The 23004-nt window shown below is 50.1% G+C and overlaps 1 protein-coding gene across 1 annotated transcript in view; it reads right to left on the bottom strand.

Moving 5' to 3' along the window:
• Rfx8 (regulatory factor X8) overlaps positions 1-23004 on the bottom strand; it is a 64478-nt gene that overhangs the window by 8496 nt on the left and 32978 nt on the right. The window contains exons 5-12 of the mRNA XM_028865765.2: positions 22718-22781; positions 15830-15940; positions 14098-14175; positions 10050-10163; positions 8559-8709; positions 7524-7582; positions 6218-6374; positions 4209-4303 (exon numbers count right to left, since the gene is read on the bottom strand). Coding sequence (XP_028721598.1) covers positions 4209-4303; positions 6218-6374; positions 7524-7582; positions 8559-8709; positions 10050-10163; positions 14098-14175; positions 15830-15940; positions 22718-22781 — 829 coding nt within the window. The remainder of the gene's footprint in view (positions 1-4208; positions 4304-6217; positions 6375-7523; positions 7583-8558; positions 8710-10049; positions 10164-14097; positions 14176-15829; positions 15941-22717; positions 22782-23004) is intronic.

Consider the following 23004-nt stretch of genomic DNA (forward strand, 5'->3'; position numbering starts at 1 on the left):
AGGAGTTCATGTCAGTAATCCAAAAATGGGCTGAGAAGGTTGGTTCCATCCCCCCACCCCCACCCTGTGTGCATCACCCGTGCGTGCGTGCGTGCATGCGTGCGTGCGTGCGTGCGTGCGTGCGTGTGTGTGTGTGTGTGTGTGTGTGCAGTGCCTGTGGAGGCCGGAAGGTGGCACTGGATTTGTTGGTGCTGGAGTTACCGGCATGTATTGCCCCATACATATTGCACTAGGAACTGCACTTGAGTCCTCTGGAAGAGCAGCAAGTACTCTTAACCACTGAGCATCTCTCCAGGCCCTATTTCTCCCATTTGTTTTGTGGGATGCGTGGCAGGACCTGATTTGTTAGGACCACTGGAGTCAGCCCTAGGTCTAGGACTCTAGCAACAAGCTTCCTTCATTTTCTGTGCAGATGGTTTTCTGGGAAGAGCCCATTGAAAAGGTGGAGAGAAGCAGGGAGGTAGGAAATCGGTCTGTTTTATTTCCAGTGCCCACACCATTAGTAAAGTGAGGCCAGCTGTGAAGTGTGTTAAGTAAGTTTATGGGGGGGGGGACACTGACTTGAACTGAGTCTTGCGCTGAGTCCCAACAGGTCCTATGGATTAACTCAGGCTGACGCTCTGTCACCGAAAGGAAACTAAGGTTTTTATCTGACCTGAGAAATCAGGAGAGAGGGCCGGACAGAGGAGAGGAGGAGGCTAGAGAGGAAGGAAGGGGAAACTAGCCAAGGTCCAGAATCCCTGGCATGATCCGACTCTGCCTGAACCTTAATGGCCCATTGACTTTCCGTCCCGATTCCATCTTTCTTTAGCCTTTTTCTATCTACAGACACTGCCGATATGACAGAGGGGACCGTCTCTGGCTTTTGGGGGTTGCCCAATGCAGGAACCATTCTTTGCTCAAGTCAACTTTGTTCAATTCATTTGCTTCAGCGGGTACCACAGAGAAGGGCCGCAGCAGCTACACTGAAGTGCCCTGGAGAAGCGCCGCTGGTAGAGCTGGTGGCTACCGAGGCCTAGCTCTTCTGTATACAGGTCTGACTGACAGAGGGGCACAGAACCCCAGTACTAGAACACGAGGGTGCCTGTGAGGGAAACACAGCTCTGGCTGCTAGGGGTGTGAGCATCTGGGTTGGTGAGTCCCTGTCCTTGTGCCCAGCAGAACTCTGCCCATCTGGTGGCCCAGGTGGCTGGCCCTAACCTGGCTGTCAATAGGATGCTGCCACATGTAACTACGATGTTCTTTGTGTAGACGAGGAGCGGCATTGGGTCACATGTGAACCACAACCATGGAAGGCTAGGAACTTTCAATGTGTCTACTCTGGGAGTGTGCACAAGCCCCTCCTAAGTCTCAGTCACACGCCATGTGGTCCAGCATGACTGGCCACTACATGCCTTTGAAGAAGAGAGGGAAAGCTTGGCTGGAGACGGTGAAATGTCTTTTCTTCTTACTGCGTTTCTTCCTGGCCCCCACAGAAAACCTACATCTGCCAAAGGGTTTCTCTGAGTCTTACCATCTTCCTTACCACATTTCTTACTGCTGAGTGGGCTCCCACTGGTGATCGAGAGTGATAGAATGAGAATGAGGTTGAAGGATATTCTGACTACGAAAACACTTGATTGATCGATTTTTGAGGTAGAGTCTCATGTAACCGCACCTGGCCTCAAGCTGGATGATGAATTTCTGGTCTTCCCACCTCCACCTCGAAGGCCCGGATTATGGGGGTGGCATCACTGTGTGTAGTTTTTATGAGACGCTGGGGATGAGACCTCATCTCTCCTAGGCAAGCACTCCCCCAACTGAGCCACATTCTCAGGCCACAGGGGTGGGGGTGCTCCCCCTAAAGGCACCTGGGAGGGAGCTCTGGGTGGCCATCAGCACCAGGGGGTATCTGTCCCACTGCTAGGGCCCCAAGGCACTTCTTGTTTCTACATTTGGTAAGTATTCTTGGGTCCAAAATGAACAAGGTGAGAACCGCATTGGACATTTTCCTCCGCTAGCATCCTGCCAGATGCTAACAACCAGAGTCATTAGTCATCTTGGACAGGTCCAGGGCTCTGCACCGGCTGTTTCATTGACAGTCCATCTGTTTGTTTGTTTGTTTTTTAAACCAGCTAAACTATTTTATAGTAACGAGCCCTTCCAAGGCATTCTCTTGCAAAAACACCGTTTTTCTTAGCACGCCTCACTGGCGAAGGCTGCAGAGAGGGTGATAGAGATGGGCAACACATGGTGTTACATGGTGTCGTGTGGCTTGCCACGTGAACGAGTCAGTCTGGCTGCTGAGAGGCACGACTGGCGTTAAAAGATTTCTAGGTTAAAGATGGAGACTGAGTGAATATACGGAAATACGGACAGACCCCAGAAAGCCTGCATCATTGATATGGTACAAGCCTTCAGCTGCCCAGCCCATCCATGTTCAATACAGAATCTGGAACAATTATTATTACTTTTTTTTTTTTTTTTTTTTTTTACACAGGGCCTGGCTATGTAGCACAGGCTAGTCTTGAATCCACAATTGCTCCTGCCTCAGTTTCTTAGTCATAGGTGTGTACCCTCCTCACATGGCTTGGGGTGATTATCTTTTAAGAAGTAAAGAATGAGAAGAATAGTTGGAAAGGGCTTCCAGGCTCTTTCCTTGGGCATTTTTTTCTGGCTCACCTTTTGGAGGTGCAGACCCTGGTCAGGGTTACCAAGAAGGCTGGTGGGGAGGGAGAGGGAAGTGGTGGCGGGAGAATGCCTGAAGCCCTTTTCCAGTTCCCAGGCCCCAGGGTCCTGGCTATGACCTGCGGTGTCTCTTCCCGATTCCCCTTACACTCATTTCTGCCAGTGTTTCCTCGCCAAATCTTTGCCCCTCTCTCTCAGCTGATATTCGTGCTGTGCCCCTTTCACACGTCACTTCAAGTCCCATGCTTTCTCCAAGGACCTCTTTGTCACCTTGAAGGTGAGTCCTGGATTCCATCTAAGTTCGGGTCCAAAGCCCTGAGCTGCCCTGCTCAATGGGGACCACGGGCATGGTGCTAGAACTTCTCTTTTGGCGTTCTTGGCTCTTCGGGGCTTGCTGTCCACTTGATTGGTGATGGAAGTCAAGCCCAGAACCCCAGAGAAAGAAGTCTCTAGAGGCACACCTGCCAGAAGAAGCAATCTACTCACATCCATTGGCAATCCATCTTGTGTGTGTGTTGTGTGTGTGTGTGTGTGTGGGGTGGTCCTGGGAGTGGAAACCTCAACTTCACACATGTGTGTAGGTTCACACAACCTACACACAGCTGCAGCCCACCTTCCAGTTCATTTGTTCATCCTTCCTTCCTCCCTCCCTCCTTCCCTTCCCTTCCCTTTCTTCTCCTCCTCCTCGTCCTCCTCATCCTCCACCTTCTCCCTTCTTTGTTATTGTTGTTGTTGTTTGTTATTTTTTTGAGACAGGGTCTCTTTATGTAGTCCTAGCTGTCCTGGAGCTTGCTATGTAGACCAGGCTGGCTTTGGACTCATAGAGATCCTCCTGTCTCTGACTCCTGAGTGCTGGGATTAAAGGTGTGTGCCACCATGCTCAACCTTTGAGTTTTTTCAAACTTTATTGGGAAATGTCTGTAAAACACCCAGATGGACACTGCTATTCCCAAAGGCAGACCTTTCAACAGTCCCCTTGGTACTCACCCCTCACCACCTCTTTCTCTCTTTCAAATGTTTATGTGCACACCTACCTACATTCATCTCAAGATACATCCCTTATTCTCACATATATCTGTTTACCCAAACACATAACACAACCATATACCTTACATCCTCCTATCTCACACTTCCACTCACAGACATGCATGCTACCCTACATTCACTCAAACACAGTACACACACACACACACACACACACACACACACACACACACACACTGTGACATGCCACCTCCTCATTTTGTGCCTTGTCAGAGAGGTGAGAGGCCCTGTCCCTATCCTAACACCCACACTACCCCAACATACTTACGACCATCAGAGAGCCTCTTTCTCATGCCCTCAGGACAGCCAGGACATCAAAGGGGTTCATTCTCCCAAGGCCTACTCTCTTTGGAAACAAAGGATGAGTTCTGAGCGAGTTTACCACCTCTATGGCCGTCAAGGCCAGAATCGTACAGGTAAGTGGTGGGTACTTGAGGCTATCATTTAGCTAGAAGCATCAACCCACTCCTTTCTTGTAAAAATTCAGAGTTTTGTACCTGGAAGACAAGCGCTTGGAGGTTTGAAGACACACAGTTCAGGAGTTCGGCAAGATCTGTGGAGGTTTCCAGCAACGAAATTAGACAGCCCAAGCCTGCGAGGAGACAGAGTAGACTGCATGAACTAGGTACTCATGTCCCAGCAACCAAGGGGACAGACCAGAACAACCGTCCAGAGGGGATTCCCAGCACAAAAGATCAGCCCTCTGGCTGGAACTGTCATTTTGGGGGGCCACCTTCTTTGGTCATCACAGTCCTACCACCTCTGCCACTTGTTGGAATGGAAAGACGGGTTTTGAGACAATAGCTCCTCCACCTTGCAATTACACAGAGTCTGGCTTCGGATGAGCTCATTGCGCGGTACAGACATGACCTCACCTATCCCTGACAGTTTCACAAATGAGCTAGTTTATTAGTGTCACTGAAATGATGGGGGCATCAAAGGCAGTAAGCGCCTTGCCTGAGGTTATGTACTCACACAGGTGGAACACCCCCCCCCCCCCCCCCGCCTGTGTGTGACCTCAGGTCTGAGTGTCCCAGGTAGCATGGGCGGAGGAAGAGCTCCCCTTCCTTTCTGGGGCAACTACCCAGCCAGCGGAGTTTAGGTAAGCAGCAGGGTGCTGTGGCCCTGGATTCCAGAAACTCCGGGCCTGCAGATACCAACAGTAGCTAGTAATGTGCTGGCTGGACTCTGCAACCTCTTTGAGAGACACAAAGGGATGCTAGCAGGCACACATGTGCCCTCGGCAGGCCAAGAGGAAGTTTGTAGGATTCTGGGGCCCATGTGCCTTCACTGGGCACATAGATAAGTTGGGACTTGGCACGAGAACAGTGTATGGATGCCCACCTGGGTTTTCTGGGGAAGCCAGTGCCCTTGGAGGGAGACCTTTAAAGCTCCTATTATTGGGAACTGATGCCCAGAGCTCTGAAGCTTGCTGGGCTAAGGGAATTGGGGCATTCCAGGGGCATCTGGATTGGGGACAGCCAGGGTCTTAGGGACAGGGGACGTAAGCGACTATTAACAAAAGCATGGATTATTTCCGTAGCTTAATAACTAGCACAATCTTAGCAAGGTCACCTCTACTTCAAGGTCAAAGAAAAGATTATTTGGCAGGTGGTTTCTATGTTGCCGAACCCATGTGTCCATCTGGTCCCAGAAACTGAAGTGCTGCTGTGTGGCAGCGGCACTCTGGGTGGCCCACCCTGAGCACAGCTGACATCTTTGCAGGCAGCTTCAGCCACGGTTGGGGGGCTGGGGATTATGCCTTCAGAGGGAGAAGCTCCTAGATCTCCCTGGGGCATTCTGGCTGGAAGTGGAGGCTGGCACCCCTTGCCACCTTCTGGTAGCTATCAGTTCCCCTCCTGAAAGGTCCTCTGGGACGGTTCTCCGATCACTCTATCTTTCCCTGCCCTCCCCTCCCCCTCAAAAACAAAAACAAAACAAAAAAACAAAACCAGTGTGCCACCAGCCACTGGGCCTCTTTATAGAAAAAAATCCCTTTCTTGGAAATGATTACAGTCACCAAATGTCAAGTGGGAGGAATCTGGCGCTTTGTACTGGCTGTTTGTGGAGTAGTGCCGTGGTGAGCAGCCGGACCCCTACACTACGTTCGCATTGTTAGAATTCTATGAGGCTAGCGGCAGATTAGCAGAACCTGGTGAGGCCCGGAGCTAACTCCATCCCATCCCACAGGATGGGTTTGTGTGGATACGGGACAGATGCAGATATGACCCCGCCCCCTCGTTCCCCTGAGGAGGACATCTACAAAGAAAGGCTCATCTCTCTTGCACTGTCTCCCCACAAGTGCTTTGGCACTGACACCCTCTCTGACCCTCAGGAAGGCCCCGGGAGCAGATGCCATGGGGGACTTCCTGGGTTGCCTGTCGCCCCCTACAGGAAGACATGCGTTGAGCACATTCAACGAGGTAAAGAGTACTCCGCTGTCCTGAGACCTTCCTAGTGCGGGCCATGCTCGCCCCAAAGGGAGAGTGCTGTGAAGGAGGGTTACATTTCATCTCTGTGTGGCTCTCCAGATCCTCTTCATGGTCTGAGTCACCTGCCAGCACCTTCTTCGAAATATCCAAAGTGCCTTCGCTGATGATGGCGCGCAGGTCTGACTTCAAGAGGCCCACTCTCCTGCTGTTCTTCAGGACCATCTTCATCGTCTAAGGAGGCAGAGGGAGAAGAACAGTTAATTCGCATCCTGCTACTGTGACGAATCCCCCTGGACACCACAGAGCTTCCTATTGCTGTTGAGGGAAGGAAAAGTGGCCATGGGAACATCCATTAACATCAGATCTCAAGCCGGACCTCCCAAACTTCCTCTCTTCCTCTTCCTCAGCACCCCAATCCAGGCCCAAGTTACCCAAGAAAGGAAACTGGAGGGTAATTGATCAGTGTTGTCCTTGATACTAAGCAGATGGCTGCAGGGTTTCGGGAGTCTGCCTTCTCTCCCTCTCCCTTCTTCTGGGCGACAGATTCTGGGTCTTGTACACGCCAAGGAATCACTCTGTCCCTGAGCTGCATTTCCAGCCCTGTCTCTGTGCTTTCTCTTGGGAACCTTCAAACATGAATGGAACCTTTAAGAGCTGGTTTACTGAGCTATCAGGCGGGGACTATAGAAACCTTTACATTTCATGATTTCATAGCATAGGTTGGTCGGCCTTCAACTGCACCAATCTCCATTTCCCAGAGGAGGAAGCAGCATTAGGCTGTTGAGTAAATATCCTCAAGGAGTCATACAAAGAGAGGTAAGGTTCGGAGAAGGACTCACTTTAGAATCCAAACATGACACCCTGACTGGGGTGAAATCAAGGCCATACTATATCGTCACTGCCAGGCATACCCATGAATGTCCATGTGCAGCAGCAGACCAGCGAGCCCAGGGAGGGCTGTGTGCTAGTCGGATGGGCTGGTTCACAGAGGACCCGTTAAGTTTCTCTCCAGCTCAGATGGACTTGGGGCACAGCGCCCAAGCTCTATCTAGATCTGCTGCTTGCAGGATTTCAGGCTCACGTCCAGAGGGCTGGCATTATACCACTGTCCCTTGGTATCAAGCTGGGGTTGGTCCCTAGATGCTGTGTATGCCAGCGTACAGAGAGAGCGGAGGTGACCGGAACCTGTCAGTGCGAGGGGCGGGGTGAGCTTCTCGCATGGCACCATGGGACCTGGAGGCCTCCCCAGCCAATGGCCAGCAGGCTCCCCTATCTGCCCTCTGACTATGGGTGGGATGAAATGGTCTCCCTCTTTCATGGAAGATGTGGAGCTTCACCGTGTGCCTTAGGAACATGCAGGGATGTTTGAGTGCGACTTACCTTCGCCATGTTGGAAAGGTATGTCTTCCTCCTGAGTCTTTTGACAAATCCAGTGACTTCTGTGAAGAACAACACACAAGGCCATTATGGGTACTGCACATTCTAGCTCCTCTGTGCAGGAGGTGGGGGAGGCATCCATGGCTAAGCAGGAAAGCTGGGCCGCCTGAGTCTGGGACTCCACTTCATCACCCGCCTGCTCACCCTTTCCCCAATGGCTCAGAAATTCTGGTAGGGGCAGCATGGCCATTGTGGCAGAGACTTGTATAATCTTAGCATCTGGACGGGGCTGCTACAGGCTGGCTTGCGTCCCCCTTATTCACCTGGTGAAGTATCACTCCACAGCAATGGTACTGAGAAGAGATGCCTCTGTGAGCGAATTAGTCATGAACATGGAACTTTCCCGAAGGGATTGGTGCTTTTAAGAGAAGAGAACTCAGGCAGAGTCCTCATCTCTTTCCCAACGTGAGGGCAAAGCCCACAGACTGCGTATGAAACAGAAAACAAGTCCCAACTAGACCAGATCTGCCACTGTCCTCATGCTGGACTTGCAGCCTGTACAGCATCCACTCCTCACAAGCAACTGAGGAATGAATCTGAGCTGCCCGTGAGCACTCAGGGCATGATGTATGACCGCAATCTGAGCTAACTAGGACAGGCATTCTGAGAAGTCCAGAATTTTCACCAAGATCTCCAAACACCCCAACTTTCTCATCTCTTTGGAAAGACTATTAAAGGGAAGGGTGGGAAGGGTGTCGGTGGTGGTGGGGGGCAGGTGCTCTTTTCCCTCTCCTCCTGAATAAACTCAGCTATTCACTGACAGCTGTTGAGAACACACCCAGGCAGTGTGTGTGGTTCAGCCCGGGAACCCATCAGAAGCGCCAATGACAAAATCACCCAGGCAGACCGGGCTCTGCCTCCATTCCATCAGTGAGGGGCAAAGGGTTGTTGTGTACAACCGACCTCTGCAAGGAGCTGCCCTAGTGGCAACATTCAGTTCTTCATCTTGCAGAATCTGCGTTTTGTGTGGAACCCTACCTTTGAGTTTGGAGATCTGTAAGATGGCCGGGAAACCTTCGAGAGCCCTGAGAAGCCACAGTTTAAATCTCTTACTAAACAGCCGGACGGATTTCAGGTACTGGATACTAACGTCCTCCAGGAAGTCAGGGAGGAGGATGTCCTCCAGGCCCTGCAGAGAAAGAATCCAACAGTATGACCTGGTCTGCTGCGGCAGGTGCTGCCAACACCCGACCCAGGGACCTGGTAGGCACGGCAGGTCTGAGCGAGGTCACTAATGCAGCTGCTGCTTCTTGTACAGGACACCCTGCCACCCTGGTGTGCCGGGACCGGAATCTGGATTTTCAAGTATTGATACGGGAATCTTTTTTTTTTCTTTCTTTCTGATTCTGGGGATGGATTGTGCATACCAGGCAAATACTATGCCATGGAGACCCACCCTAGCCCCTGATTCAACTAAAGCAAACACACAAAAACCCAAAGCCAAGCCAAACCAAACCAAAGCACAAAACCACCACCACTCTGGTTAATCCCAGGAGGGCCAAAATCAACATGTTTAAGGGCCGAGTCCGCTCCTTTCTTTCTGCTTCTGTGGTGAAAAACTAGAGGCACTAGACCCTGAAAACCTAAATGGTAAGATTTGTGATGAGCAAGACAATTTCACCACAGAAACAATGTCTGTCTGATCTTCAAAACCCAGTGACTGCTCCAGAGACCAGAGCTCCAGAGTAAGGCAAGCCCCTCAGGGGCTGTTCCAGAGTAACCATCTGCATTCAAAAACGGCTTTTCCTTTCTGAAATTAATTTGTTTTTGTTTTGTGTGTACAAGTGTTTCCCTGAATGCACGCCTGTGTGCTACATGTGTGCAGTGCCTGACGAGACTAGAAGAGGCATTGGATTCCCTGGAATTAGAGTTACAGAAGGTTGTGAGCTGCCAGGTGGGAGATGGGAATCAATCCTGGGTCCTTTGGAAGAGCAGCCAGTGCTCTTAACCTCTAAGTCATCTCTCCGCCTTCCCCCTAAAAAAATGCCTTTTTAAAAGATTGGCCTGAGAACACCTATGATCCCAGTACTTCAGAGACTGAGGCAGGAGGATTATGAGTCCAAAGCCAGCTTTGGTTACACAGTGGGATCCTGTCTCCAACCAAACAGCCAACAAGCAAAATAATTAAAAATAAAACATCTTTGGTTGATACATTCAGATATGGAAACTCTAAATTCTGAACCATGGGTCCTTATTTTCTTTGTATGAGAAAATTCAAAAGAGCAAAAGGCCCTGGTTCATCCTGCACTGGTGTGTGTGTGTGTGTGTGTGTGTGTGTGTGTGTGTGTGTGTGTGTGTATAAGGGTGTGCTGTTCTGGGTTGGTGCATGTACTGGGGGCTGCTGTTCTGGGCTTGTGTGTGTTGGAGGTGTTCTATTCTGTGACGGTGTGTTTTGGGGGTGCTGTTCTAACTCCACCACCGGCATCTGTTTCTGGAAGGGATGTACAGGGGAATCAAGGGTCTGTCTACCTTAAACAGCTGCATGTCGTAGCATCCAAAGAGCTGGCGCACGTCAGGCAGAGACATGAGCATGACTGTGTCTTGCTGCAGAGATTTCCAGAAGGATGTGATTAAGTCTTCCACCTAATGTGACAAAACACATCATCAGAAACCCAGGCTGTGTCTTGTGGCCCTCACCACCATACAGTCAGTGGTCCTGCAGGCTGTGCCTTGTGGGTCTCACCCCATACAGTCAGTGGTCCTGCAGGCTGTGCCTTGTGGGTCTCACCCCATACAGTCAGTGACCCTGAAGGCCTGGAATGGACTTTGTACCAGGCACACAAAGCTTTGTTATCAGCCTCACCAGCCATGTTTGGAGACTACTCTTTATATTTCATGTGCACTGGTGTTTTGCCTGCATGTGTTTCTGTATGAGGGCATCAGATCCCCTGGAGCTGTAGTTACAGACAGTGGAGAGTTGCCATGTGGTTGCTGGGAATTGAACCCGGGTACTCTGGAAGAACAGCCAATGCTCTTAACCACCGAGCCATCTTTCCAGCAGAAACTACTCTTTTTAGCAACCAAAGCAGGCCTGCCAGGCCTTGGTCCCATGCTAGAAAATCTATTTCTCTGAGGGTGCTTCCTAGATGCAAAGCTGTTTCTGACCACCAGGGGGCTCCAGTTGACTATAAGACGATGGCCTTGGGCCCAATCAAGGGTTGAGAATAAAAGTTCACTGACTGACTTGACTAATCACTTTGCTCATTTTCCAGCTCAAAAAGAAAATTTACAGCATTGCACCTCGGGTCTCCTCAGCACCGACTGTGAAGTCATGGGGACCTTCTCGGAGAGCAAGTGGACTACACTGGAGGGGCAAAGTGGCAGTGTCCTCCTTTTCCTGTTTTATCTGCCCATTTCCATTTTTTGAACCAAATTGGCTGTTGCCAACTAATAAAGATGGTCCCCTTTAAAGGTTTATTATTAATTGTGTGTGTGTGTGTGTGTGCGTGTGTGTGTCTGTCTGTCTGTCTGTCTCTCTGTCTGTCTGTCTAAGTATGCACATATATATGTTAAGCCTGCTGAGTCAGGAGAAGGTATCAGATCCCCAGGAGCAGGAGTTACAGGTGGTTGTGAGCCACTGTTGGTGCTGGGACCTGGACTCAGGTCCTCTATGAAAGCAGTGAGTGCCCTTAACTACTGAGCCATCTCTCCAGCCCTAAGATTCTTGTCCTGTGGGGTTTCCATGGGCAGCGAGATATCCTGAGGCATAGCAAAGCCCTCCAAGGACCCCAGGCAGGAAGCAAGTCCCAGTTCAGGCTGTCGAGGGAGTGAGAGCCACAATGAGGACCTTGACTTGGGATCCTGTTGACAGGAGACTTCTCCAAAGAGAGTCAAGGAAATGCTAAGCTGGGAGTCTCCATCGAGTTATAGCTTGGTTGGCGACCCATGCTCCAAGTTCCCTGCTCCTGCTCACTAGTGAGTAACATTCACAAGTGTTTCTCCAACGTGTCCCTCTCTCTTTGATATCTGTTTCTAACCAAGACTGAACCCCATCTCTTCTCACCTTGACCTTGATGAAACTTCTATCCAGACACATCCAAAATGGTGGCCTTCCCTATTCTCCCACTGGCTTGGAGCTTTGGGAGAGGGAGGCAGGAACTTGGCTAGTCCAGCAGCCTCCATCATCATCTCCTTTAGGTATGGACTCTTTCATCATCATCTCACGCTGGGGGACATCTTGCCGCCTCTGTCCACAATGTAGGCTCCACCTGGAACCGCTTCTGTCCGGGCTCTGACAGTTGCTCGGCCTCTGCCTTTCCTACCAGCATTGGCAGAAGCATGGCCACCTGCTTTGGGGGTCCTTTCAGCTTTTGCTCTTCCTCTCTGGGCACCCAGAACATTCTAACTATGCAGACTGCTACGGTTTGTCCTCCTCTGAACTTATGTGGTGTGGGGGTGGGGGCGGGAGTTAATACTCATTGTGGAGAATGAAGGCATCAGTGTTTAGAGGCAGGGACTTCAGGGGACTGACCTGGACTATAGAAGGCCATCAGGGTAGAGGCCTGATGACTGGATGCTCATGGCTATATAAGAAGTGGAGAATTACAGGCAGACAGGTATGTTCACACACACACACACACACACACACACACACACACACACACAAACACACACACACGATCTGCTGTGTTGCTCTGGGTTGCCAACAAGAAAGCTATCACCAGATGAAGTCCTTAAGACCTTGAACCTTTAAAACTGTGATCCAAAGTAAACTTTTTTTTTTCCTTCGTAAAGGAGCGCTTCCCAGGTATTTTGTTACAGTAACTGTTAGAGTTTGAATGTGAAATATCTCCCAATGGCCTATAAGCTAAAGACTTGGTCTTGGCTGGTAATGCTATGAGAAGGTGGTGGCACATTTAAGAGTTAGACCTAGTAGGCAGTATCCCCGCCCCTGGGGGCGTGGCCTTTAAGAGGGTTGTGAGACTTCCTCTCTTCCTCTTTCTCCTAGTGCCTCACCCAGGAGGAACACTTTGTTCTGCCCCGCACTCCCCGCCTTCATATTCTGCCTCCTCACAGATGCAAAACGATGAGGCCAATCAAACACGGCCCGAAATTTCCCAAACTGTAAGTGCAAAGAAATGCCCCTTCATTTTTAAGTGTCTTATCTCAGGTATTTTGCCGCAGCTCACGGTCACTGACTAACAGGAAAAGGTGACTAATGAACAGCTCTGGGACTCATCAGACTTATTGGGCAACATTATTCCTTTCATTACCAAATGATACGTTTCTCAAGCTTTGGGGAAAATGCCTTACTCGTCCCAGAAACGGAGCCTGTCACAGGACATGATTTACGCAAATATCTGCTGAGCAAGTGAGCGAGCTTCGAGAGGCTGCAGGCAGAACAAGGGGGCGCTGGGCCTCTCCTGCGCGGTAATGCTTCACCCTGGCTCCACAGCACATGTGTGCATGCTGGGTGGCTTGTCGCTCAAAGCTGAAGGGCTTAGATCCCAAAAGCATCAGGGAAACTTTCATTCGGGGGCGCCCTTGTTTCCCTGGGCTTTTAATCTCACGCTTGGAAAAGTAAAATCTGGGCAGGCAGCATGGCTCAGTGTATGCTGCCAAGCCCGACTTCCTGAGTTCCACCCCTGAGCCACGCGGTGGAAGGGCAGAGCTGACGCCTGGAAGTTGTCTTCTGCCTCACACACATGTCATGCTCACACATAGAAAACGGTAACTTAAAAATTATTAGTGTGTGTGTGTGTGTGTGTGTGTGTGTGTGTGTGCGTGTGTGAGTGAGCCAGGCAGTGGTGGTGCACACCTTTAATCCCAGCACTCGGGAGGCAGAGCCAGGGGGATCTCTGTGAGTTCGAGGCCAGCCTGGGCTACAGAGCAAGATCAAAAACTACACAGAGAAATCTTGTCTCGAAAAACCAATAATAATAATGATAATGATAATAATAATAGTAATAATAATAATATTAATAATTGTGTTTTCCACAGGCAGTTCTAAACCCTCCTTCTGTAAAAGGGAGACCCCAGAGCTTCACACTATAGGTAGGGGATGTATCACCAATGCCACACAGACAGTTCTAGAATAAAATCTTCAATACCCATGCCTGATCACTTTCCTCAAAATCCTGTTTCTTTTTCTTTCTTTTTTTTTGTGTGTGTGGGGGGGAGCTGAAGACCGAACCCAGGGCCTTGTGCTTGCTAGGTGAGCACTCTACCACTGAGTAGTACCCAACCCTTGAAGTCCTGTTTCTTTTTCCATGCCCTATGTTGATAAAGTGGCTTCAGCATTATTGGAAAACAAGGAGGCTATTGCTACCCATGCTTTACTCAGGCTGAGTTGAAACTGGTTCTTCAAGCATCGTGATACCCACATCAGAACTTTGAAGAATTCCCCAACGACTGTGCTGAGGCTAGACTACTTCCCAGACCTCGCCAAGGACCAGACAGTCACGTGATGAGCCGTTTGAGGCCGAGGGACAGCTCTGGGTATCCCTGGAGGGGTCTGATCAAGTTACGTGGTTGACAGCTGATCGTAAGTGCTTGTACGTTATAGATCCAGGCCTACCTTCTCCAGCTCTTGGTTCCTCACACTCTGCAAAACGTCTCGGCAATAGTTGCAGTACTCATCAGCGAGAAAGACCACCTAGGAAAGCAGTGAACGTCAGCTCTGCTGGCAGGGCCACTTCACGAGCAACTGTCCTGAGAGACCCCGTGGACTCTGCTCTCTGAGGCCGTTCTTGTCACCGCTCTGACATCCGGCCTGCGCTCGTTATTTGTATGGAGTCAGCACAACTTACTGACAGCTCATGGAGCTTCCGTTTCCGTGCGGCAGCTCTTACATCGCCAGGGTTGGTTCTACCGCTGTAACTTTTGGAGGTGTGTAGTGTGTTTTCTGTGTATGTGCACATATGTGTGTGAACATGCACATGTGTGTGTGAAGGCCAGAGGGTGACATCCAATGTCTTCATCTACAATGGTCCACTTTAACATTTTTTAAAGAATTTTTATATTTACTTATTCATGCATGTGGGAACATGCATGCCACGGCACAGGTGTGAGGTCATATTCATGTGTGGGGGTGTATATGGGAACATGCATGCCACGGCACAGGTGTGAGGTCATATTCATGTGTGTGGGTGTATATGGGAACATGCATGCCACGGCGCAGGTGTGAGGTCATATTCATGTGTGTGGGTGTATGTGGGAACATGCATGCCACAACACAGGTGTGAGGGTCATATTCATGTGTGGGGGTGTATATGGGAACATGCATGCCACAACACAGGTGTGAGGTCATATTCATGTGTGTGGGTGTATATGGGAACATGCATGCCACGGCACAGGTGTGAGGTCATATTCATGTGTGTGGGTGAATGTGGGAACATGCATGCCCGGCACAGGTGTGAGGTCATATTCATGTGTGGGGGTGTATGTGGGATCATGCATGCCACAACACAGGTGTGAGGTCATACTCATGTGTGGGGGTGTATGTGGGAACATGCATGCCACGGCACAGGTGTGAGGTCAGAGGGGTTGGTTCTCTCCTTCCACTGTGTGAGTTCTAGGAATTGAAGCCAGTTCTTCAGGCTTGGTGGCAAGTGCCTCTCTCTGCTGAGCCATCTCACTGACTCCCTCTTTCTGAAGTTTGTTTTTGTTGTTGTTGTTGTTGTTGTTGTTATGTGTGTGTGTGTGTGTACCTGTGCACGTTTACATAGGCTCAAGGAGGCCATCGGGTGTCCTTGTCCGTCACTTTTGCCTCATTACCTGAGACAGGGAATCACTGACCCTGGGCCGCTGATTGGCTAGAGTAGCTGGCTGACGAGCCCTAGCGATTCTCCTGTCTGCAGCCCCCCCCCCAGCACTGGGATTACAGACTCGAGCCTCTGTGCCAGCTCTTCAAGGCCACTGGGATCTGAACTCGGATCCTTACGCTTGTGCAACAGGCTCTTAGCTGACTGAACCGTTTCTCCAAAGGCCACCAATTTTTGACACCTCTCTTCCTAAACACTAGCATCCTGCATTATTTCCCAATTCTCTGCCTCCTTTTTCTGGCCTCCCTTCTGTCATGGGGAAAAGCCCTCACTTTAGACATGAAGGGCAGCAGTCCAAAGGAGCTTTGCACCAGCTCTGAGGGGCAGACCTCAATTTTCAGGCCCAGGGGGGATGTTGGTCCTCACAGATCTGAGAGGAAGGAGGCGGTATCCCAGGTGATGACCACATCCCAGGCAAAATAGGAAGGCCCTGATGTAAAAACCACACAGCCTGAAAGGCCACTGTCCCGCAGGACACAAACCTACCAGCTTACAGGAGTATTTGTTTGCCAGTTCTTGTTCCCAAAACGGACATCGTCTGAACGGAGACACGGGGGATTCCATCGAGTCAGTCTTAATTGGTGAGTGATTTTCACACTGCAAGTCATTTAGACAACGCTTATTTCTTTAAAATAAAATGTAGTCACAGTCACAGGTATAAGTTACTCTACCCACGGTCTTGGATATGGTGCTATTTCTTTAACTCCCCTCATATTCCATCACAAAGATAGTGATTCCTATAACACTGTCATCTACGTGGCCACAGGGGAGGGGTTTAAGCTCTAATATTGTCTCAGTTAGGGTTTCTATTGCTGTGAAGAGACACCACGACCCCAGCCAACTCTTATAAGGAGAACATTTCATTGGGGCGGAGGCTGACAATTTCAGAGGTTTAGCCGTCACCATCATGGCGGGGGGCCTGGTGGCTGGGAGTATGGCAGTGTGCAGTCAGACATGCTGCTGGCGGATTCCACAACTTGATCCAAAGGCAGCAGGAAGTGAACTGTAGTACTGGGTGTGGCTTGAGCATATATGAGACCTCAAAGCCCCCCTCCGTGGTGACACACTTCCTCCAACAAAGCCACACCTCCTAATAATGACACTCCCTTTGGGGGCCATTTTCTTTCAAACCGCCACAAATATATTACCCAAACTGATGATGCTTGGGGGGTCCTGTGTTACAGTCAAGAGCTAAATAGTCATGTTCAGTAAAAATACCATCTATGAGCAGCCTAACGTCACTACATATTTCTGTAACCGACATCTGTCGAATTGTTGCTCCCTGCGATAACATGGAGTCCTGTCAGGTTCGTGCGTGGAGCTAGAGCCGTGAAGAGAGTTAGCTGTATTAGATTAAATCCTGGGCTGACAGGAAAATGATTGTCATGGGTTTCACTTTGGAATAACAAATTTCAGGCTAGAAGGGACGGGGAAAGGGCGGTTGTGGCGCACGCCTTCAATCCCAGCACTCAGGATGCAGAGCCAGGGGGATCTCTGAGTTTGAGGCCAGCCTGGGCTACAGAGTGAGATCCAGGACAGGCACCAAAAACTACACAGAGAAACCATGTCTCAAAAAACAAAAAACAAAAAAAACCAACCCCCCTGCCAAAAATAAAGCACATGGGCTGTCCTCACAATGCTGACATCCGGGCAGGGGGTGGGACTGCTCCTGGGCAAAAGACACCAATTTTATTTAAAATGATTTCTTTGGGATTTCTGAAAGCTTTCCTTAGAATAGAATGGGCTGAAATGAGTTCCACTAATTGAACTTGAATGCAAAGCCAACCACATGGAATTGAGGTTTTTCATCTCTCTCTCCATCTTAGGGCTGTGCTCAGGTCTGGATCCGGGTCAGGGTTTCACCCCACCCCCCACCCTCACCCCACCCCCACCTCCCGGCTTCCTCAGGTCCTACATGCACATGGCTGAACTCAGCTACTTGCTGCTCTCTGAGGGGTTTGGTATGTTGCTGTCCACCAGGCTCCTGAGGGTCAGCAGCTCCTTTGAACTCCTGGGCACTCTTCCTCAGGGCAGAGGGTTGTGCTCAGCCTTCATCTTTCAATGTGCCACACACGACAGCAAACACTCCCTGGGGGCGTCACTTCCCCTTTGTGACACCCCTTGTTACTACTGAGTGTCACACTGAGGACCAGGGAGTTAGAGATACCACCCAATGGCCAGTGTTGCTGAATTACTTTGAGCGTCTGGTAAAAAGCAGGTGACCCTGAACTTCGAGAAACGCATTCTGTGAGTTCAGTGTTTCCAACGTCCTGCATCAACACCCCTTTCTGGAGTACTCTTGGAAAGCAGTGGTGACATCAGCATCTAGACACACACACACACACACACACACACACACACACACACACACACACGGCAGTAATGTAGAGTGGTGACGACGCTCAAGGTTTCTTTCTTCGGGTGCTGCCTGCATCCTGGTCCCAGTGGACACTGCTCTCTGGTTTGTGGGGGATGGGGAGATTGACCATCAGGAAGGGTCTGTTCTCCAAGGCTTAGCCTGACTATTGGTGCTTCTCTTAGGACCCAGGGAGCTCAGTTCCAGCTCTGGGCAGCTTTTCACAGTGAAAACCCCACTTTTACCCACCATCTGCTCCAGAGCTCAGACCGACCTGGATAGAGCTGCTCTCGGGCTGCTACTGCTGTTCCCAAAGTCACGTTTCTCAAAGTGTGGTCCTGAAACCACACTTTGGTAACAGGGATCCCCAGTCCCAGTCCCCAGGGGTGATTCAGAGGAGGCCAGAAATCTAGCATTTCAACTACATGTCTAGCACACTCAGGTTGAGAACTATAAATCTAGGCCGGTAGGTGTATGGGTGTGCACACACATGTGCTCCCGTGTAGGGGCCAGAGCAGGGTGCCCGGCATCTTCCTCCATTGCTGTTGGACTGGAAGCCCGATGTTTTGTCTAGGCTTGCTGGCCACTGAGCCAACCGGATCCACCTGTCTCTGCTCCTTAATGCTGGGTTTCTAGGCATGAGCAGCTGTGCCTGGCTGTTTCTACGGGGGCTTGGGATCCAATATCAGATCTTCGTCAAGCACTCGTCTCCAAGCCAGCCCAGCCTCTCTAGCCAGACTTTCTCTTCTTCTTCTTCTTCTTCTTCTTCTTCTTCTCTCTCTCTCTCTCTCTCTCTCTCTCTCTCTCTCTCTCTCTCTCTCTCTCCTCTCCTCTCCTCTCCTTCCTTCCTTCCTCTTTCCTTTCCTTTCCCTTCCCTCCCCCCTCCCCTCCCCTCCCTCCCCTTCCCTCCCTTCCTCCCTCCCTCCCTCCCTCCCTCCCTCCCTTCCTTCCTTCCTTCCTTCCTTCTTTTTCTTTCTATTCCAAAACCACAGAAGTTCTCTATTTCAACATGAAAAATCACTGTTCCACCGTCACCCAGAAGTCATGTTAGGATGTAGTATCAGGCCCTGAAGGATTCTCAGTCCTAGCTTGGACTCCTGTATCCACCGCTCCTCGGGCAGGCTCAGGATGTGGAGAGGACATGAGAGCCAGAGGGTGGGGAGGATCACCATGCAATGCTTCCTCCTGGCTGTGACATGCTACTGCACTCGTGATTTCACAGCAGCTGTGGATGCCTGCATACACCCACACAAGATGAAGCTACCCTAGAGTCCAGCATGGATGGGGAGGGGCTCACAAGGCCCTAGCTAAGGAGCCATTGGCAGCTGATGGCTGCTAGAGGAGGAAGAGTCGCTTTTCCTGGGGGATGTGGCCACTGGCAGGTTGCCCAGGTTATGGGTAGTGGCCCCCCAACCTGTGTGCATGTGGGCAGAACAAACTGGACTGGAAAGGACCTGAAGTTTGGAGGGGGTGTGTCGGGAGGCTCTCTGGAGGGAGCTGCTGAAAGGGAGTGAGGCAGAGATGATGAAAATATAATGTGTGCATATATGAAATTCTCAAATAATAGATTATATCCAGATATATTATGGTGATTGTAAGAATATAAAAGTACTTCGTTATGAGACATCAAAAGGAAAACTCATGGGTCCTGAAGGGTAGGACACTGGGTCTCTTCCTCTTCCTCCCCCTTTTTCATGTCACAGCTGTAAGGTGAATAGCTTTGCTTCAGCATACACACCCCACCATGATATGCTTCATTCACCTCAGCCCCAGAAGATATGGGGCTGACCCATGACAGTTTATAAAACTTCCCAAAGTGCAAACCAAAGCAAACCTCTTTAGTTTTTAAGTTGATCAGAGCAGGTCTTTTGTCACAGTGACAGAAAGCTGATCTGTACATTGCTTATGCGTTAACCCTGAGGTTACCATGGGGATGACTTCTTACTCTTGCCGTGGCCCTCAGACACGTTCTGCCTTTCCTGAGTTACTTCATCAGTTCTCTTGCCTTTTCTCTTTCTGTATCTTTGATCATACCCCCCCTCCCCATATATCCCGTTCTCTCTTTGGAGACGCTTTGATGGTACCCCACACTATCTTGAATGAAATCCAAATTCCTCAGCCTGGCGTTAGCAATCTCTTCACATTTGGCTTCTCTCCACCTTCCTCGCCCAAAGCACAAGGCCGGTCCATTCCTCACCGCCTCCAGACTGTTGGCACCATCCCCCAGGTCAAATGCAAGCTACACCCCAAGATGAATACCCTCCCAACAAGGATTCTGGGAATCCCTTCAGAATCAGCTATGTCGTAGTTAAGAGGCAGAGCTCTGGTGCCCCAAGATGCTCCAATCTCCAGATCCCGTGACCCTGCTGCTTTACATGGCATGAGGGTATAGGTGGCCTTGAGAAGCTGGAAGGCAGGAAACTGATTCCCTGGAGCTTGCAGTTAGAACAGAGCTCTACAGACCAGTGACCTTAGCCTAGTGAGAACTGATGGGGGACTTACGGTGATATTTTAATTGTACTGAAATGTGATTTTATTTGTATGCTAATAAATAAAGTTGCCTGGGGGTCAGAGCTGATAGCAAGCCATAGCAGAAGCTGGGCGGTGGTGGTGCACGCCTTTAATCCCAGCTCTTGGGAGGCAGAGCCAGACGGATCTCTGTGAGTTCACGGATACAGCCAGCACGGAGACACATGCCTTGAATCTCAATACCAACCATAGAAGACCTGGAGGTCTGTCCAGACAGGCAGTGATGAGGCGGTCATGTGGTTGGGTTTACAACAAATGAGAAGGCAGAACAGAAAGTCAACAAAAAGGACAGACACACAGGAAGTAGGCCTCTTGCGGAGAGGAAGGACAGCAGCGGCAGTGAAGGGTAAGGTTTTTAGCTCTCAGCGACTGCTCTGACCTCTTGGGCTATTAACTCTGCATTTGGCTCTGTGTTTCTTATTGAATAAGACGGTTACATCTACAGGGACTCATGCCCTCCAGAACACCAGAGAACCGAAAGCCACTGACTTTGTGTTAATTTGTTACAGCACCCCCATCTTCTGTGAGGCTCTCCCTAGTCGGTCCTCATGGCTAAAATGAATGTCAGGGCTAGAGCAGGGAAGCAGGAGGGGGGGTACAGAAGGGAGATGAACAAGAGGGCTTGCAGCTGGGTGTGAAATGGCCAAGCTGGCCGGGTAAGAGGATGGACAGGAACCCACTGAAACAAGTTGTCTGTCTCTAGCGACGCCCACCCCTGCCGCGCACACACCACCAGCTCCACACAGCACCTTGCCCTTTCCCGTAACTTCTCAGTTTTATGAATAGTTACACTTTTTGAAACATGGCTTCTTTATTTTGTTTTATGTGTTGGGGTATTTTGCCTGCACGCACTGATAATACGTGTACCGCATGCTTGCCAGGTGCCATGGGTTCCCTGGAACTGGAATTGCAGACAGTTGTGAGCTGCCATGTGGGTGCTGGGAATTGAACCTGGGACCTCTAGAGAAGCAGCAGTGCTCTGAACCACTGAGCCACCTCTCCAGCCCTGGGACAGTTACATTTTTTTAAAAAAATATATCCTTGCACCTAACTGTAACAGACATTCTGAATTATGGGTAAGGACGGCTTGGCTCTTAAGAAAGCTTCTGCCTATTCCGTGAAGGGGAGGAGAAAGAGCTCACACACCAAGACTAGGAAGTCCAGATGCGTCTCAGTGCGCTCTCACTGTGGGGAGTGGGCTCAGCTGCTGCTTACCCAGTGGCTGAGCATCCCCCTTGATGGCCTGCTCCATCTACCTGTGTCCCGGGGTGAATCCCTCAGCAGTCCAGGAATTAAGACTACCAGTGTAATTAGGGGATCCATGAGGCGGGGCAGCCCTCATTCATAACCACTCTGACCCACCTCAGCCCCCATTCATAACCACTGTGACCCACCTCAGCCCCCATTCATAACCACTCTGACCCACCTCAGGCCCCATTCATAACCACTCTGACCCACCTCAGCCCCCATTCATAACCACTCTGACCCACCTCAGCCCCCATTCATAACCACTCTGACCCACCTCAGCCCCCATTCATAACCACTCTGACCCACCTCAGCCCCCATTCATAACCACTCTGACCCACCTCAGTCCCTCCTGCCTTTCCAGACTCACTGCCATTCAGCACTGTCCCAGTCACCCCATGTCAACCGTAGTTCTCTGCCCACAGACAGTGCTTCTCAAGCACGAGGCCCTGGGATTTTGTCTTTATAACTTCCGGGTTATATCCCATGCAGCCCTCAACAGTACTAGTCACAAAATTGATGTTTTTAAAAATGACTCTTAGTGAGATTGTATTGATTAGGGAGATTAGGGACAATGTCTGTGTCTCTTCAAATCCCTCTGCTGATATCTTAATCAAACTGTGCTAGAGTTTAGAAGTGGGACGTTGGGAGGTGATTAGGTCAGGAGGGTGGGACCTTCATGAACTGGATCACTCACAAGCAAGAGGTCAGAGAAGGTCACCACCCAAGGTCAGGAAGGGCAGCCTGCTGCTTGCACCTCGGCACAGAGCCCTGGCCAGCACCACCCAGAACCATGAGAAATCAGTGTGTTTAAACTGCTCAGTTTAGAGTAATTTGCTTTAGCAAACTGAGCATACACAATCAAAGTGCTCTCATGATGTCTTAGCCAACTAAAGCAAGGCTCAACTCAGTGTCACCGATTAGCTGTTAATAGTTCTGACGTCCCGATTCTAAGAGTTGGAAGAATACCACAGAAGCACATTACAGGAAATCCATCACTGACCACCCATGCATCCTTTAGAATTGTACCTCCAGAAGCACAGCTCGACAGTGAGCACAGCTGGGCAGTGTGGTCTTCTGAGACAGGGCCAGGTCTGTCTTAGCTGAGTATAATGTATGCTGGACACTCAACAGTGAGACCAATGGTGGGTTAAGGGTTGTCCAGAACACCACACACAAAAACAGTTGTAGCTCCCAGATACAAGTGGGTCCATTGAAACACATCTATTTTATACCATACTCACTCTTTCTTCCTGTTGGATAACGTTGTTATAATCAGTAGATTTTCCAAAGGTGACCACATCACCACTGCGGAAGAACAGACAACAGAGAAATCATGTGACTAAGAGACCTCTCTCCCAACACAAGAACGGAATTTCTTCTGCAGCAAGCTTATCTGTTTAAGGTATAAGTCTTTATCAAAAAACCCCATCCTCCAAGGTCCTATCCACAATATGGTGATTGTCATGTGCTTGGGATTTTTTTTAAAAATCTATTTCTGTATCTGGGACAACCTTGCATTTTAATTTTA

The sequence above is a fragment of the Peromyscus leucopus genome, chromosome 16_21 (genome assembly GCF_004664715.2).
Source record: "Peromyscus leucopus breed LL Stock chromosome 16_21, UCI_PerLeu_2.1, whole genome shotgun sequence".
NCBI classification, from domain to species: domain Eukaryota; kingdom Metazoa; phylum Chordata; class Mammalia; order Rodentia; family Cricetidae; genus Peromyscus; species Peromyscus leucopus.